At 41.5% G+C, this 19,030-nt stretch overlaps 2 protein-coding genes across 2 annotated transcripts in view; both read right to left on the reverse strand.

Annotated features, from left to right (window-relative positions):
- Nucleotides 1–522: 522 nt before the first annotated feature.
- LOC104289912 lies at nt 523–14,095 on the reverse strand. Its single transcript, XM_009888944.1, is given in 7 exon segments — nt 523–657; nt 2,104–2,249; nt 2,752–2,895; nt 4,941–4,978; nt 7,487–7,517; nt 8,704–8,794; nt 14,003–14,095. Coding segments are annotated over 7 exon segments (678 nt in total).
- A 4,256-nt stretch (nt 14,096–18,351) lies between these two features.
- The window catches only part of DPH3 (diphthamide biosynthesis 3), a 3,822-nt gene continuing 3,143 nt past the window's right edge, over nt 18,352–19,030 (reverse strand). Inside the window, exons 2-3 of the mRNA XM_009888945.1 lie at nt 18,904–18,975; nt 18,352–18,417 (exon numbers count right to left, since the gene is read on the reverse strand). Of these exons, the coding sequence (XP_009887247.1) occupies nt 18,352–18,417; nt 18,904–18,975 (138 nt within the window). The remainder of the gene's footprint in view (nt 18,418–18,903; nt 18,976–19,030) is intronic.

Raw genomic sequence — 19,030 nt, forward strand, 5'->3', positions numbered from 1 at the left:
GGAAACATCTATCAGTATTTTGTTGGGGCACTTTCAGTTTTGGAGTTAAAAGCAATAATGATGACACTTTCCAAGAGCCTGCTAAGACAGAAGAACAAAGATTTGGGAGTCTTCCCACATCTGCACCACACCTGATTAGTAGTATAAATCAGTCATAACCATATATATTTATTAAAGGGGAAGGGCATCATTATTGAATCTTAATTTGTTTTAGAGTTTTTTTTCGAGACAGAAAATTGTGGGTTTTGTAAAATGTACAGCACATTGTTTGAACTTTAGACGAAGGAATAACAGAATATTCTGTTCAGAACCTTCTAGTCACCTGCTCTTGGTAAATCATAATAAATTAGTTTCAAGCAAACAAAATTGATTACAACAGAAGACAAGAACAGCATATTGTGTTGTGTTGTCCAAAATATTTCCCAGTGGGGTCTCGGTTTGCTTTGAGTGCTACAGATTTCACACCATGTTTGGGCATCACTCCAATAACCCTAATTACCACTTAGTCTTTCTTTGATAGCATCAGAATCTAATACCATTTGCTGATGTGTCATTTAAAATTTCCTGTGACATTCCTGACAATGCTTCAACTTTCAGCTGAAAGAATGGTAGCGACTTCTTCCAGAACACCAGGTGATCCCTGTTCATTGCCCAAATCTACGGTGAGAAAAGAGAATTCCTAAAATGTCATAAAAGCTGAGTAAGATGCTGTTTTAATGACATGTGATACCTTTCTTTTAAATTATAAGTATGCCAGATTTTTTAATTATGTATTATTTATTATATTTTGGACTCTAGACTGGGAATATCATTCCTTCAGCATTTAGCTTAAAAAAAAGTGTATGCAAGTATGATAAGTGGGATTTATCACAAAGGAGAATGAAAATATTTTTGGTTTAGAGAGGAAAAGTTTGGAATAAAACTTAAGAGATGTCGACATTCTCATCTTATACTGCTTTTTAACATAATGATAAAAACCTAGAAAATAAGGTTTGCTGTAGATAAATGTACAATAGAAAAATATGTTACATAATACCTCTTCGAACAATAAAATGAAACTATATGGTCCAGTACCATTTAAAGAATAATTGTTATTATACTTGTTTCTTTTAGTAACAGTGTAGCTGTGTGTTTGGTTTCCAAGGGAACTAAACTCCAGAGCACAGGCCAGAAGCAAACTGCTGTGTGGTCCAGGAGGTCTCCATACAAGGACAGCCAGGGGACATGGATTGCGGGCCATACTGTGGAGCACACTTCCCTCTAATATAAAAAAAAAACCTTGTTATTGCACACAACAAAAAAAAAGGAAGGGAAAACATCTGTCCCCTGATTTTTCCTAGTTTCCTTCCTTTATGCCTTTTAAATGGATTAGGTGGTTCTACCAATGCTGTTTCCCCATTGTAGTCCTTTACGCTCTGCCACTGCGGTTAGATCCATGAACTGGACCCTTCTCCTCGTGTAGGTTGTACAGGGCCCTTATCAAAGGGTCTCTGCAAAGGGTGCTAGTGTGTTTTCCTCATTCTTGCCCATCTTTCACACAACAGTAGCAGGCAGTGATGCTTTGAGCATCCCAAAACACAGAATCACTTTTAGCTATGTATTTAGACAAGGACGACATTTCAGGTTCCTCTAATTCTGATTGACAGGAGAGAAACGTAAGAACAAAACATTTCAGGCAAGAATGGAGTAGCAGTTTTAACTTTGAAGGCCTCTGAAGTAGAGCCTCTGGCATGAGCAAAGGAATTCCAGCATAACACGAATAAACATCTTGTAGTCTAACTCCACCTGTTTCTTTGAATTTGGCAACCCAGGCATAATGAATGCTTTGAGCCAAACCCACCCATGAAGCTGAGCTAAAAGGTCAGATTCCAGAACAGGTCACCTTTCAGTTGACCATGCTTACTAAATAGCCTGGTTTGTTCCTCTTCCAGCGAACTGGACATGGAAGAACGTAAAGGCTTGAAGTTTTATTCAACTTACTTTTAAACCTAGACCCAGTGGATGCAGTTGGTATTGGCCATAGTTTGGGGTTTGTTCTGTTTGGTGAGGGGTCATCACTAACGCGGAGAAACAAAACGGCAGCATTTGTCTCTGTATGTTAACCTGAAGTGTGAACAGGGAGAAGGTTCGAGCAACCTTTATGCTAAATCCTGTAGCACAGAAATGTTCAGGGCATCTCTCAGTCCACGTGCAAGTGCCTCCAGGTCCTCCCTTGGAGACATCGATTGAGCTGCAATACTGTCTGCTTACTAAAATGCAATAGTTCCCATCACAGATTTCCCCAGGAAGGAATGGGGCTATGCTGAGGCAACCAAGACAAGAACAGGAACAGCCTAGATTTCTTCTTGTAACAGCTGGATGGTGACACGTGAGTGAGAGCTTTCAGTTTCTGCCTTTGTATCTCATTTTATCTCCAGCAGTTTGATTCAACTTACAAACGCATTGGAAGAGAGTAAAAAAGGATCATTTCGCAAATACCGGTAACTTCTTGGCTCATGTTTTTAAGCTGAAACTTCTGCCCTGAATAAAGTGTATCAGTGCACAGTGAAATGTTGTATTTTTATTCCTCTTCGTTGTGATATGATTGGCTAAAGCCTCTCTTGCCTCGTGCTGCAGAACAGCTGGTCTGCAAATGACCCCGTCGAAAGCCTCCACTGGCAATACCTTCTGTTAGCCATCACTTAACGGTCTTACAGAAATATACAGGAGGACTCTGCCACCACTAACATCTTAGAGGGGGGTTGATCTTACAGTCCTTTGCCATAACTTCTATCGGTTTCAGTGGAAAGGTCTGAACAGGCGCTACAGAAGTAGAATCCCTGGAAAGCACGATCTCTGGCACACCCTTCAGACAGCTCACAGCTGTTTCTTCACCAGGTGGCTTGGAAGGATGTCCTAGAAAAACAATCACATGACTTGAGATAGCAGACATAGCATTTTTTCTGTCTTTCTAGCTGCAAATGGTGGTGGTTTTTTTCTGTACGATTAGTTATCCCACTTGGGGATTATTATGCATTAGACACATGGGACGGCATTCACCTCTGTTAACCGCAGCCACCTAAACAGTAGTCACAATTAAGCTATTATCTAGGCTTCTTCTATTGGTCAGCAGAAAATACTTCCAGGGGTAACATCTTTCTTTACAAAGACAAGTATTTAATCAAGATGGGTGAATCACTATCTAGAAGTGCTTGCTTTCTCTACTGATTAGAGAAGGACTCTTAATGATTAATTTAGATGGCACGCTGTAGCTTTTAAACTGTAGTTAGGTGGAAGAAACATCATATGAAGGGTACCCAGGCTAAAATCCTTTCCAGGAGCTCAACCCCAGTGCCCAGCTCTTCGGATTCCGCCCAGATCTGGCTATAGGCACAGAGATGACAGATGAGAACAAACTCCCTGGCTACTATCTGCAGTTTCCTCAAATAAGCTTACATCCAACAGCACCTTTTTTTTCAAGATAGCTGCTTTGTTCACAAACTGCGAGGCCCCACTGCGTAGGATGCTGTGTTACAGCATGATCTGGTCCCAATGGAATAAGAATTCAAATTTTCAGAAAAGTCTCTGTAATATTTTGAAGATGTTAACTCTAACATTAATGATAAATCTTCTATATCTTCCTGCTGAGTAGGATAGAAAGTTACAGCAGAATTTTCATGACACAGAAGAAATACAGGTGTCAGGATTGTTACCAAGGTTCCTTTTAGCTTGAACCTAAGTTACACACAGACCAGACTAAAGGCTGAATACATTATTTAGTTTCTAAGTTTCTAACAATGACCTTTGTTAAAGTCCACGACCTTTGGCAGTAGTATCATGTTTATTTACACTAATGGTAATTTTGTGTTACAAATTGAGAAGATGGTGAAAACAGTCCATTTTTTAAAATACACATTACATTATTTTTTTAAAATAATCGAAACTATTTTGTGCAATTATTCAAAAGACTGCTACCACAAATCTCCATTCTTTGCTGTATATTTATTAGTCTTTCAGTCTTACAGTCTGATAAAAAAGTAATATAATAATGTCACTTATATTGTTATAGGCATAAATGAGCTTTAAAGGATTACATCCTTTGGTATTATGTTTGTCACAGTATTTTTTCTGAACTTCTTACTATCCTATTAGGTGGAAACTGGGGTTTTTTACAGTCTCTTTTTCATCATTTAATGTGACATTTACATGAAAAATTTAATCACAGATATGAAAGAAAATCAACTGGTACTTTGATGCATCAGAATTTCATCTCTCAAGATTTAGAAGATCAGATATTTATATCTGAGTACAAGCCATTGGGAGGCTGCTTCAAACACAGTGTATTCTGTCAATCACTCTTTATACGTATGGTTTGGGATTACTGAACAAACCAAAAGTGGTCAAAAGCTGTAGCCAGATCAAAATGTTTAATGCCAAACAGTCCTATGGAGAAGATAATTCACTGCATTAGCGTCTTCCTCTTTTTTCTGTCCTTTTTATTAGCACATACTGCCTGCTTTGCCCGCTTAGAAATCAACAGCCAAGCAGCGAACAAAGAGACAGTTTCATAATCGGAATACTTCAAGTGGGCAGATGCATAAAACTCATCATGTCAATTAAAAATAAGCCTTGCAGTAAAATTCTCCTTGGCCAAGCTGTCTACCTAAAACACTGGCTTTTTGTCTTCTTATCTAATTTGTGTATGTGTCGTATCCATCAAAAACTCATCATCTCTGGTGCCAAGAGCTGTTTTAACTTACAAATCAGTCAACAAATCATGGAGCCTGAAAAGACCGCTTAGTCTGACCAAGCAACGAACGCTTCCTGAGTTCCCGCAGTTCAGCTGATGGATCACCAGCTGCCGTAGCATGCTCCCAGGCGGTGGCAAGAGCTGCTTCTTCGGGGCAGTTTACCGTTGATTCCTTTATTGGCAGAAGCAAAGTAAACAAACCGCGGTCAGCCTGTGGGGTCTGCACACGTACAACCTCAGGAACGGAGCCTGGTGCTGATGCTAAGGAAATAAGTTTTAGTTTTACATAAACAATGAGCGGTTTCGGCTCCAGTTCCTGCTGTTGGAACAGCCTCCTGCGTGCAGCCCGTGACAGCACTCTTAAGATTCCCTAGCGCCAAGAACAACCCTTAAATCGTTGATGACGGGGAAGGGTGAAACAAAATAGGTCTTGACACTGAAAAATAACATGATAAGCAAAACAAGTACAATGAGACCATAATTTGCTAATTACAAGAAAATACCCATCTTTTCTGAAAAATATAGGCTTTGTACATTTTAATTCAACATTAGACATTGTAACATGATGCTCAGGCTTGGCAGAGAGCGGTAACTCCATTTCGCAAAATGTCCAAGGTTTCTGAGTTCAGTTTGCTTTCAGTGGGGAACAAAACCCCGTGTTTCCTTTGCTCTCTGAAACAGAGCTGGGATTCTCAGCGGAGGCATGATGACAGAGGTCCCCAGGCCGGGCTGCCCATGGCAAGGTGCCCGGTTCTGCTTCCTTGTCATCCCATCGTAAGAAAGAACGTTTTCCTCTGGGATGTCTTGCTTTCAACAAGCTGGCAAATTTTGATAAAAATTGTTTTGCTGGAATTTTCTCTGCCAGCTCCAGTGGAAGTGTTTATAACAATTACATGCTAGCAAAGACTGCAGACTCAGCAGAAAGAGGAAAATCAATGTTCAGTTTTTATCAGAGGGAAAGAATAAAGTGGCAAACAGGAAAAGCTGAATTTAATTTCGATTCCCAAGTACATCCATCCATTCCTTTTTACAGCACTGGAGCACTGTAGAACAACCCGACAGGGCTACAACGATATCAGCAGCCTCGGGTTTGTGTTGCAAATACTGGCTCCTGCTGGAACACCTGGCAGGGAAAGCTTTTTCTCTGCATTTTCATGCATGGGGCCATTTGCTCTCTCTTTGCTGTCCCCGGCACCTGGGGTGATTTTCATCTCTCCCCACCTGCAAAAGCAAGCTCTGGAGGGGAAAGGAGGAAGCAGGAGGCTGGGGATTAAGGACCCAGAACCAAGTCCTCGAAGCAGTTTCAGCTGGTAGTAGCTGTCCTGCTGCATTTGATTCACTCTTGCTTTCCCCTAGCACTTCACTTGTCAGGTAGATTTGAGCAGCCTGAGCCTTCCTCCACAACTCAATCCTCCCTGCTCTAACTTGGGTGGCATGACAAATTACCTGAGCATCGCCCAAGCGCAAGAAAAGCCTCCCTCCCACTCCTCTGGGACACAGTAGGAATGCATGAAAATCTCTCTGGATTGGAGGGAAAGCTAATCTCTTGTGTCCGACAGTCAGATGCTGTTCCTCCAGTCTGCCAAGTGCTAACCTGTGCTGTCAGCCAACCCACTGGGAGTTCTGGTGACCTGGCACTCAGGTCCACCTTGTGAGAATGCTCTGGTGTCAAATACACGGGTACGTTGGGCCTCCTTGCCTTATTATTTTTAGGACCTCTAGTGGCAGAAAAAATGGTATTTGTAGAGAAGATCATCTTGGAAAGCTCTTAACATGAAAGTAAGACATGAAATACCAGTGTGGCCATGAACTCCAGCCAGTAAGGAATGAAATGTCATAATGCCATTTCTTTAATTAACATTCTGGATTTTCTCCAGGCAGAGGTATCTCATCTTTTTCCTTCTTATCCAGGATACTGCAAAAGAATAAACTGAAATGGAGCTCTCTGTTTGTGGAGGGAAGTATGCTTTTTTGCTAACCAAGGAAAATTATGGTACGCTGATTTTAAAAAAAGCTATCCTTTCTCCCCTCTGGCACCCCAAAAAAACATCCTACTACTCTTTTGAGCACAAGTTGTCCAAATCCAGGCCTGCTACTGCATAACTCAATGAAAGTCTGCCAGGAAAATATCCAAGACATAAAATACATTTATAGCTGCTGATGATTGTTATTATATGCCTGTCAGTAATCTTTTTAGCAAACAGGTATCCACCATTATTGATATTTCATTATGGGGTTTCAAGGTGACTCTGTAGATGAAAAGTTTAACCCCTAAGTTTCTGTTTCTCACGAGGAATACTTTTGGCATGATGAATATTGGAAACGTACAGCCGGCCATGGAACTCCATCCCTCCAGATAACCTGCATTTTTGGCCCTTGTCAACAAAAACCTGTCATTTTTTTTGTCTGTAGCCCTTAGCCGCATCATTCCAGCTGTGCCGGTACCATTAAAACCTCCCCACCCTGTGTGGATCTAGTTCTGCCAGGTCAGCGATTTCCTCCTCTGAACTAGGGAGAATATTAAGCTGCAGAAAGGGCAAGAGCTATTTATACATCCTCCTATACTAGGTCTCATCAGTGCAATTATATGATTAAAAATGTTTAAAACACACCTGCAAAATAAATAGTAAAGTGAATAAAGCCCCTAGATGTGGACTAAGTCTACATGCAGGAAGAACACAGGAGAGCCGTTTCCTTTTTTCTTGGTTTTGGCAGTAGAAAGACAATCCTAATGGAAAACACAGGAGAGCAAACAACAGCAGGAGAAGTGGCAGGACAGAGGAGTTTACTTCTCAGACTGTGAGAATGTGCAGGTGGTCATTTGTTTTACTGAGACCAAGATTTCTCTTTTTCTGGCTGGACACGTCAGAAATACGCACAAATCTATACTTGAGGTTTCCTCCCTGGCCTATTTGAGAGGCTCGTCTCGCTTAGCTTTCTGGTTGCTTTCTGCTGGACTGGCTATAATGAAAAAAATGATAGCATTCCACCAGTAAAATAACTATATTGTGAACTATGGACAGTCTTGGAATTGTCATTTCTTGGCAGTCATGAGCAATGAATTATGGTATGCTGCATCTGGGGGAAAATACCGGAAAGAGTCTGCGTGGTAAAGATCTGGATAGTGCAAGAATGAGCAAAAGTAAACAGTATTTTACATTGATAAAACACATTTGACAGGTTTAAAATATGACAGTCAACTCGGTAAGAAAGCAGAATATTAAAACTGAGTAGTTTCAGGTTTTCTGAAAAGGACATTTCTTAACAATCACTGTGCCTCCAGGCATGGGTGTAGCTCTCCAAATCTCCCTAAGGCATTTTGCTCCTCAGTTGGTGCTGCAGAACCTGTCAGGAGCACCAAGAGCATGTGGAACACAGCAGGGGTGTGTTCGGGTCCACCCCATGGTGGGGCCGACAGCCTGACCTCATGAAGCAATTTAAGGCAATTGAGGATGCTTCTAATTACATCCAGAGGGTATTGTAATAGAGATTGTACAGCTGCCGAATAAAATAAGTGAATAGAATGAATCTAGCAGTATCGTACAAAAAAGAGAAGTCAGACTCATTACTCCCTGAGTAAAGTCCCCTGAAAAATTAAGTTTTGAGGGAATCAAAACTACTCACCGATTGATGTCAAGTGCCAGCCTGCACAGAAGGATTCTGCAGGGTTAGAAATAGTGTGATATTTTATATTGACTTCTTCAGAATGAAATTATTCATTTCATAAATGCTGAAATTTGTAAATGTGTTTCAATTAACACTTTTGGACCAAACTGATTTTTATGCATTTAAAATTGCTTCCCCTCTCTTCTCCCTATTTTTCAGTTCAGCAAAAGATAAAGAAAAAACAAAACAGGAGCAGGAGCTGATCACGAGCAGTCACAGAATGTTCCCCATGGCACCTCAAATACAGTACTGGTCAGGACAGTGTCACGATCTTAGAAATCAGGGGTTTGTCTGTAGTTCTGCCTCACCCTGATCCATAACAGCCTCAGACGTGAATGACACCGAAATGCACTCGCCCAGTCTGATCTTTCGGCTGACGTGGTGAAGCAGCAATTGAGCCTGAAATATTTATGAGAGACAGTCATGAAGGGCAGAAACCCCAGAAATTTATTATTTACTGCACATGTCCTTTATTCTCTGTTCATGAGTAATTCATTTAAATTCTGCCCTTCTGTGGGGTGAAGTGGATCTGAAGTAACATCCCCGCAGCAGCCTGAGTTACTCCAGATTTAGGCAGCTGTGCTGGATGGCAGGATCTGCCTCGGAGCATTTGATATTAGCTGTGTGCCTCGGGCTCCCAGTATCCCCAGCCAGGTTAATCTTCACGAGCTGTCCTTGCAAAGCAACCTGCAAGTGTGTTTACAGATCTAGCACCATAATTTCTTACTCCTCAGGTTGATTAACCTGTCAGAAACGAACTCTCTTTCTTCAGATCTCTATTTTTGCAGGTGCTCGTGGTATAAACGCCTCAACCCTACAAAAACGAACGAGACAAAATGTGCAGACGCTTTATTTGGCATGGAAAGAAACCAAGGACACGGCCCTGCTAGGGTTGCAAAAATAAAAAGAGTGTGGGGAACTTGGCCTTCCTCAATGGAAACTCGACATTTGGGTGGCCGCGCTGCAGCCTGTGCGGGGCTGGCAGTCCCTGTCTCTGAATGAAGAGGCTGCCTTAACCTGGATCGTTAGCAAATCCTCCCTTCCCCGAGACTCTGCGTTTGGCAAAGGTACTGACAGAAATTCCCTGGCTGAGAAAGCTCAATCAAATCCCGTTAGGCGTAATATCTTGAGAAGGGGGTGGGGGGAGGGGATCTATTAGTTTAAAAGTCTGAGAAAGATTTTTGACTGCGGTTGTTTGGCGTTTTCTCCAGTTGCTGATTTATTTGAATTCTCCTTCAGTTATGAAAATCCCAGACTTGAAAAAACTATCGAGGGCCGGGGAGGGGGGGAGGATTGGCAAGGATCAGAGTGTTTTCTAGGGACTAGATTAAATTCTTCCAGTGCGTATCTTCTATACATCATCCCTCACTTGCTGTATGCACGGGGGATAACCACACAGCCCTAACCTTGCTAGGTTTACCAAGCAAGAAACAAACTCTGAGATTAGTGCCTGGAACAAACAGGTGGAGCCGGGGAAAAATCCTCCTTCTCATAAGCAGGAGGAGGTGGGCCCTGTACGAGTGCATCCCCCCAAACTGCCCCACTCCCATGCGCTCTCGGTGTGCGTATAGAGGAAATCTGCATAGGAAAGGGTTGGGTTCCCACTCAGCCTTGCTTCCACAGCAAAATCTCACCTCTAGATTACTAAGCAGCTTGCAGCGGAGATGTAGGGGCCGCAGAAACATATTTTCGTGCCCAAGGCAGGATGCCAGCTCGGTGTGCCATCACCTGCTCTCCCTTGGGCCTTATGTCAAGGGGTATTAAAAATACAGCCTTGGTTCCAGTTAACAGCAGTGCTTGTACCTCATGAACCATCCCCGGCAGGGAGTACGTTTTGCTGCTTGCCATCTCCCTTTCACAGTCCTACAATGAGGGGTTGCATTTGCCCATCAGTGTCCCACTGTGCAGCATCCCAGGGTTTGGGAATTTTGCTGTTTGGCTCTACAGGAAACGGATTAAGTTCCCGACTCCACAGCTTTTACTTGCCCAAGGAGATCTTGCAGGCCCTGACCCCAGGCTGTTTGCAAAGCCCGTCAAAACCCATTTGTGTATGGAGATTGAAGCAGCAGCTAAAGGCTAAAAGGCAATTCTATGCCAAGCTCATTCTAGGTCACTAACTTCCTAAGGGTATTCTTCCAAGAAATAGCTTTATCTTGAGTAGTTCTGCAAGAGGAGAGAGACTGTGAGTTACAATTAACCCCTTGTTCAAAAGGAAAAGCAAGAATTCTTCACTCTATCACATTCATCACTCATGATTTATTCAGGATAAGACTTTTTCTTTTTTTTTTCCCCCAGGCCAGTATTAGAAAATAAAGTTATAAGGAAATAGCAGATTTGAATGAAAAACAAATCTTCTTTGCCCTTTCAAAAACGGCACTATTTTCTATGTGCATCTTGGGAAGTATCCATGCTCCTTTTAGAAAAGTAAATACAGTGTATTCAAATTTAAAAGAAATCTCACATTGAAACACACCACCAACTCCAGACAAAGGCTCCACTGCCTGGAAAACTCAGATACCCATCAGGAAAGCCACTGTAGCAAAGACAAAGAAATACAAGAGGCACACAGATGCATCTTTGAAAGAAGAGATGAAGCCACGTAAGAAGTGCAAGGTGGCTAATTAAAAAGAACATGGAAGGGAAGTAACAAATTACAAAACAAAACAAATGAAGCCAGCTAAATGATGGGAGGAGAGGAGCCTTGTTAACTAGTCTGGGGCAGTCCTACCAGAATGCATGGAGCTGGCACACCTTCATCATGAGGAGGTTGTGGTAAAACAAGTACCCCAACTGGGAGGAACTAGCAGACAGACTGCCTGAGCTGATGACATCTGACTCAGATCACCTTGTCTTCTTCTAAAAGACACCTCAGCCACGAGCAAGTGCAAGTAGGAGAAAGACATGGTTACTCTGAGGCTTAGATTCAAAAGGCCGTTTCCTTAATTAAACGTTATCTCTAAGACAATGTCAGCCTAGTGCTCAATATCAAAAAAGCACAACAAATGTAAAGAATTTTCAGAAAATAGAGAACCGAACAGAGATCAAATACCCTTATGCCAATGTGCGCACGATGCACCTGCATCTAGAATTGAAAATCTCCCTCCCTCTCAAAAACGGCGCAGGACAGCTGGGCAAGGTTCGGAGAAGGCCAACAGAGGTATGAAGCAGCTCCTGTGTGGAGAGTGGCTGATTAGCCAAGGACTTTACAGGCTGGAATAAGAAGTAACTGAGGAGAAATAAGAAAAAAAATGTAGTGATCATCAGTAAGACAGAGAAGAGAGAACAGGGAATTGTCTCTTCCTATCCAAAAAGTGTCTTCAATTGAGCTAGGGAGCAACAGGTTCAAAACAAACAGAAAGAGATGTCTCTCTTCACAAAGTGTACTTAAAATGTATAATTCCTTTCCACGGGATGCAGTGGATTTTAAGTTGCGATGTGGATTCAAAAAATTAATGGAAATATATATTTATTCATGCTACTAAACACAAATGCATCAGACTCAAGAAGTCCATGACTTACAAATTGTGCGGCAGGGTTTCCTACAGAAGCACTCCTAAGTGCTCGCCCTAGTTATTATTCGACTCGTCATTAGCTGCAGGGCAGCGCTGGGGTTGGGACGGGACTAAGGAGACCTTTGGTCTGCCCTGGGACAGCCAGTTCTCTCTCTGTTCTGATGCACCTGCCTGTTTTGCTGTCACAGTTTATCTCAACCCCTAGGACAGAAGCTTTCTTTACTGGCTCTGAAATGGCACTCTTGAGAGGTGGTTTGTTTGTATCTCTGCCTCTGGACTGTTTTCATATCTGAATTCAAAGTCTGGTTCTCCTATTCAAGCTAAGGGATGTATGCCAGAATCCACCAATGTGGTAATACCTGTGGAGGGCACCAGGGGTCACAGAAGCCTCCGCATAATGTAAGAAGTCTAAAGTCTTCTACCATAATGAGAGGAAAGGTATGATAATTTAGGGTTCATATTTTATCTACTGTTTTCTATATTTAATTAAATGAAACGTTAATCTTAATATCTTTCACAAGGTACAAAATCAGTTCCATCTCTGCTATGGAGTGGTACAAAATGTTAAATTTATGTTGCAGTATACAAAGCTCAGTTGGAGCTCACCAGTCTTGATATTATCTGAAAGATAAAATAAATGCCAGATGTTTGCATTGGCTTTGCATAGGTACACAATTTCCACAGAAAGAAGCAGCAACAGGCCTATGATCAGAGATACGCAGAAATGAGAACTGTTAAGCAGTATCTATTTCAATGTATTAAAAGAAACCAAAACAACAAGAAAAAACCTCCCTTGAAAAATGTAATTTTTTCCTAGGGAGTGCAAAATAGTTATTCTTCCTAAGATTATACCAGAAACTTATATTTTGTGTAAGCGCTGGAGGACTACACACAAAAGATCATGCTCAGAAACGCTGCAGCTGTTTCATGTCCTGATGGACTGGAATACCTTGTACTTGAAATAAGGAACACGCCAAAAAGTTGTTTGCTGACTTGCCCAGAAGGACTAATACAGAAACCAAAGTAAAAGTATTTGCCATGCAGGGCACTGAAGTAGTGACTTATGGGTCAGTGTATTTCCAGCTCCTGAATCTTGTGATAGTTGGATCTTTCCTTACAGCAACAGCTTCGGCGCTCAAACAGCACAATAAGGATCTTAGCTTTGGCTCAAAAATAAAAAATGACCACCACAAAACAAAAAAGTGAATCTTGGTAGCAAAATGAAAATATGATTCCCCAAAAGCTTCAATATGAAAGAATAAATTTTAAATACTTCCTTAATACTACAATTTTAAGACAAACTTAGGATCTTCAGGTGCCCAACTCGTAAGTTTTGAAAGCTTCGTTTCAGCAACATCAATGAGCTGACCGAAAATCTGTCAGGGAATTGACTCTGAGAAGAAAATGGGATGCTGAAAGTTACCCTGTATTAATCACACAACTGAATATATGGAAAAGAGTAAAAAGAAAAGATGCTTACTTAACAATATATACAGGGCAAATATTCATTAATTAATTACTAGACCATGAATGCAAATTAAATTACTTTTCCACTAGAAGCAAGAGAGCAGGTATAACATCATAATACTCACGAGTTAGTCTAGTTGCTTCCTTCAGAAACATTTCACAATGACCTGTTATTTGAGGGTCCCAAAAGTTTATTTCTCGATTACACAGCTGCCAACACCAGTATCACACACATTTTGAATTATTCCCTTCGATCACCACCTACTGGCAGAGCTCCTCCCTCCTCTAAGGAGAGGAAAGACAAAGAACGCCAAGAAGGAGGGTGGGCATTGGAAGAGCAGAGCAATGTTCCTGCCTGAGACCATACTGGTGGACACCGCGATTGATCTTTTGGCTGAAAAAAACCCCTCCATACAGGCAGAGCTTAAAGAACCCTCCAAGGGCTCCACTTTCTGCTTGATCTGGTTAAAGGGCTGGATTTGCGCACTGCAGCACATAACCTAATGCAGAAAATACCAGTTTGTTGTTCAGTTGGGTTGTTTTAGAGAGAGAATTCTCACAGTAGCTCTGGTGACCGCCTGCCCGGCTGGACGATGGCACTGCCGGATGGGGCAGCTCCACTGCTGACCTTCACCCACCACCCGCCCTTCGGAGCGAGCTCCTCTCGGCTGGCTGTGCTCGGCAGCAGGGCAAATGGCACAGCAACGATTTTCCACGACATGACGGGAAGCCTGTGCTGGACTGGTGAGCTGCCAAGAATTTTGGAGAGGTGACCACCTGGTATGCAAACAGATCGTAACAGTGACGGCAAGGGGTGGGAGGAGTGATGACAGGTCGCTTAAGCATATACCCTCTTGGTTAGTCCCTTTTGACCCACTTCCTCCTGGAGAGCCGATGACATTGTGACAGCTGTTTTCCAGCTTGGCACAGCTTCTCTCACTTGTTGCCTCTGTCACTCAGAAGGTTCCACCAGTTTCAGGGCTGATGAGCCCAGCACCTTCACAGTTACACCGGATCCTCTGGATCCTCCCTGTTTCCACAGCTACTGTGGTGAGACATAATGAAATTAGCATTTTAAGTTACCATGAAGCAAAATCAAAGCTATGTCCTAATTAAATATGAAGAGAAAGCAATCCGCAAGGAACTGTGCTAAGAGAAAATCATGGCAAACATTTGTTACTATGCTAAATATCTTGATAAATCCTGTTTGTAGAAACATTTCAGGAAGTTTTCAGTGTAACAAATACCTACCCCTACAGTTAACCTGACCTGAACGTTAAACTGGAATAGAGAAGGAAACGGGGTATGTGGAAATTGTTTTTCTTAGTGGCAATACATAGTTGTCAGTGCACATCCTTAACAGAAATTTTGAAGGTTTATTTGAAATTAATCAGCATCTGCTTCTTGGTAGATAGACTTGGTAATCTAGGTAATGTTCTTCATTAAACTGATGTTCTGCAAACAAGGTAATTTTTTTGACTGGTGCTGAGAATTAAAGTTAAAAATAAAGTTAGAACAAAATCAAATTAATTAATTAAAGTTAAAAATTGTGATGGAGGGAAGAAATGCCAAGGTATTTACATAAGGGTCCTTAGGGACATTATGACTTCCCCAACATAGACAAATGGAACAAATGCAATGACTGAAATTGGTGGCCTAATGACCTCAGCTCTTAGAGGTCCAAGGTCTCTGTCATGGACTTCTGGAGCAACTATTCAAAACTAATCATGTATGCCACTGATATACGGGCACAAGGAGTCAAAAGTACATGACCCTCTCAGCAAGCTTCTTTGAAAAGCAAACAAGAATCTGACCGCCCGGAGAAGCTGAGCCTCTTTAGTTTAATGAAGAGCAAATTATCTTCCACTTCTTCCCATAAAACTGTGGCAACAGAGTGTATTGCTTGTTTTCAATATTACATGGGAGATTGGTGGTGTTTAACAGCGTCAACAGTGTTAGTAATTTCAGAGCCTGAATATCTGATGTTGATCTTGTTCCACCCTCTCTAATCTCTAGTAAATAGGACTTGCTCCATTAATGTTCACGCAATGCTGTTTTCATCACACTGGACTCCTCTGTGCAGTGTCAAGGACCTAATCAAATACATTATCAATCAATCTGCTGGTCAGATACAAACAGCAAGCAAAAGACTTCTTTGTGTTCTACACAATGGCCTTTTTAGAAGAGAAGTGCACCATTGGTTTCTAAGAATATGTAATACACAAGTAATGCGTAAGGGGCCTGCATGCTGCCCCAGAGCCTGCGGTGCTGTGAAGAAACCTCGTGACTGAATTGTGGAAGAGGAACATTTATGATGGGTTACTCAGATTGCCCTGACTTGTGTTTTGGAATTACACAGTACGGAAGAACTTTAAAAAGCTGTCTGCAGTCACTGTTAACAAAACACAAAAGTAGGCAGCTGTTTGGATGAACTCAGTTGCTACAGAACTCCGCTCCTCTCTGCAGAGCAGAAGGGAACGCAACAAAGCAGCAATGGTTTTTAAGCACCTCTCTCTGATTGCCAAAAGGCAACACGAGAGGTACATGACATCCATCCTTGTTTTGTCTCCTTTTTGGGGGGACAGCAACTAGTGGCTTGAGATCCTCAAGGGACTGCAATGAGACTGAGTTGAAAGCAATTTGTGTGGACAAAAGTGGCCACCTGCTTTTCTAACAAGGTCAGCCACAACACTTGACTGCCGTTATGCTGTAAAAAAGCTCCAGAAAAGCACGTAACGCGTACTTCATTAAAGCTTTGATATATACTATGTAAGCAAATATATTTAGCATGCATATAAATTACACTATACAACTTGGATCCTATTCATATTTGGTAAGAATATGCTTATCATGAAACCTTAAGCACTGACAGTCCCAAAGTGATGTACTAAAGTAATTAAATTTGCGAAAGTTACTGTTAAAAAAGCCATTACCTGTACTTTAGATGAGTGGGGAACACTACAGAGAATCACTTCAAAACTTGTATTAGCACATGCCAAAAATTCAATTGATAAACACTGCTTACAACCATACAGAGTATAAATAATTTTCTACACCAGTTTCATAGAAGTCTTTCTAACAGTGCCTTACCTTCATTATAGAATGAAATATGATAAAATTACTTCTGTAAAATCGTATGTACCTTTAGAGATGCTACACCTGGCAATTTACTTTGATGCAATTATTTCCAAGTATACATTCCCTGGTGTTCTGCTTGAAACTTACTCTACTTAGATTCCTGTAGAAGACTTGCGGAAAACTCCTTAAGGTATTTATGCAGTAGAAATTTCAACAGGAATTTAAATAGGGTTCCTCTAAAATTGCTTTATAGCATCTACTGATAGACTGAAACTTTTTATTACCTAACGTGAAGAAATTCCAGTATCATCACCACAGCAGCAGCAGCAACTCAACACCTCTGAAGTCATTGTGGCTGGTGCACAAACAAAATAAGCAATGGCCCATTATAACCACTGGTGCAGTTTTAAATATCTTTATTTAAATAGTCAAAATAAATATTTGACAAGATATAGCTAACCAAAGTACCACAGCGTTTTTTTCATTGAAGCACAGTAAGAAGTAACATGAGTGCCACCTTCTGGTTTAAGCATGAAAACACTTAGGGTTGTGCATACTGCACTCAAAACTTCTAACTGAAGGGTGAAGTTTTTTCCTTTTTTTTCCCTTTTTTTTTTTTTAAGAATTAGAATATTCATCTTCAACATTCACAGAACGTTGTAAGAACAAAAATAGTTAAATGCAAGAACTCAGTAAGACTTGCTTATCTTTAGTGCCTAGAGCAAAACAGCTATATAAATGCTGCCCCAGTATTCTTCCCTAAATTTAACTTCACAGATGTCAAATCCTACTAACGCCCATGAATGGCCACAATTTTACATAAATATTTAAATACAGTGGCTTGTAATACAAGAAGTAGTCTCGGAATCAATGTACTTGTATGTTCTTCCAATTCTTTTCTATCCTAAAAAATTCCTTTTTATTAATTATGTGAAACGTGTGCAACTCCTATCCAGGAAATGATAGAAAATAACAAAGGAAGACTCAGAAATTCAGCAAATGTACTACTACAAATGGCACAAAGAACTGCAGCCCATTTTATATCTGCTGCAACAGTCAAATCACAAAGTTGTTGAGAAAATGTGGGTAAACTACAATCCACTGCGAGTTCAATTCCATTTGCACATTACTAGTTGGGGGAGGGTAAAAAAAGTTGGACTCATTTTGTTTCATTTCACACAACACCCACAAAAGTACATCATTATTATGTCAGATAATATTATTAACAGCTACCAAAGCTGTTTCAAAGCAACTGCAATTTAAGAAACAAAGTTGCCCCAACTCAGGTGTTGCATCCACTGCAGATATAAATACGACTGCAGCTTCTTTGTGCTTACAGTAGTAAAAACAATTTACCTACAGCGTTGGTTCTGGGTCTCCAATTTTTCTTTGTATTCAGTATGGGCTGGAAGTACGTGAGCCCACATCCTGGGTGACACCACACTGTCTCAAAGCTGTAATTCTGTGTGGCATCACGTCACATGGACTTCTAAATTTTGTCTCTCAACATTTCAGCTCCCTATGCCATTTCACACTGATACAGGCCCACACATTGCCTGCTTTTCTCCACAGGCTAAGAAGCCATTGCTATATAAACATTTTCATTTCATAGCTCCGCACGCTTCTTCTGTATATTGACTTCCTAATCAAGATCATACTCAAGTCTTCGGGAATACATATGGCAACTTATATAATTTTTTAAATGTATAAACCTTTTGAATAAAACCCATGCATGTTTTGATGTCCCAGCAAATTTGCATTCCAATTATGAAGACAGTCAGTTATTGCACTTGTCTCTCACAAAGGTGAGTACTTCCAGGAAGAGGACCGTGTCTCTTTCCACAGTTGCCATCCCCATACTTTCATATTCTAAAGCAGCAACGGTTCAGGATGTATTCATCAGCATTTAATCAATTCCTTGTTTGTCAAAGGTTCTGCAATGACTTCATCACGCATGAACTGTTCCTAAAGACAGCAAGTAGAGTTTTAGTTTATTTTCATTATTTTTGGATCTCCTCTCGCTTAAAAAACACCAGATAACCATTTTGTATTCTAGCCTGGGTATAGCTGGTATGAATCTGTCCCCCAAAACATGAAAACCATAACGTATCTACTAGATAAGAAAAACTGCTAGGCTAGCTGATGGGGCTGCCAGAGTCACAGATAGATCTTAACACCACAGATACTGTTTTGTTTGTGGTCCACCCCATGCTCACATAAGCAGGCACGTTTTAAACCCCAAACACGGCAGCAGTAGGAGACCAGAAAAACAAGAGATGAGGCAGGAGCCAGACACAAACAAAAGAGCCACTGGCTCACACAACCCTATCCCATGTTTACCAGGGACTTTCAAAAGCTGCCACCGCGCCTTCCTCAAGGGATGACAAACCGAAACTCGACCCGGGGTAAGAAGGCCGCAACCGTGCCCGACAGCCCTGCCCCCGCACCCACCTGGTCGTAAATAACGCGCAGGATCAGGGAGCAGCTGGGGCAGGTGGCCACGTCCTCGCCGTTCTCCAGGTCCTCCTGCAACAGCCCCCGGGAACGAGAGAATCACCGACCCGCCGCCTGCCTGACC

Source organism: Charadrius vociferus, unplaced genomic scaffold (genome assembly GCF_000708025.1).
Source record: "Charadrius vociferus isolate BGI_N301 unplaced genomic scaffold, ASM70802v2 scaffold217, whole genome shotgun sequence".
Classification (NCBI taxonomy): domain Eukaryota; kingdom Metazoa; phylum Chordata; class Aves; order Charadriiformes; family Charadriidae; genus Charadrius; species Charadrius vociferus.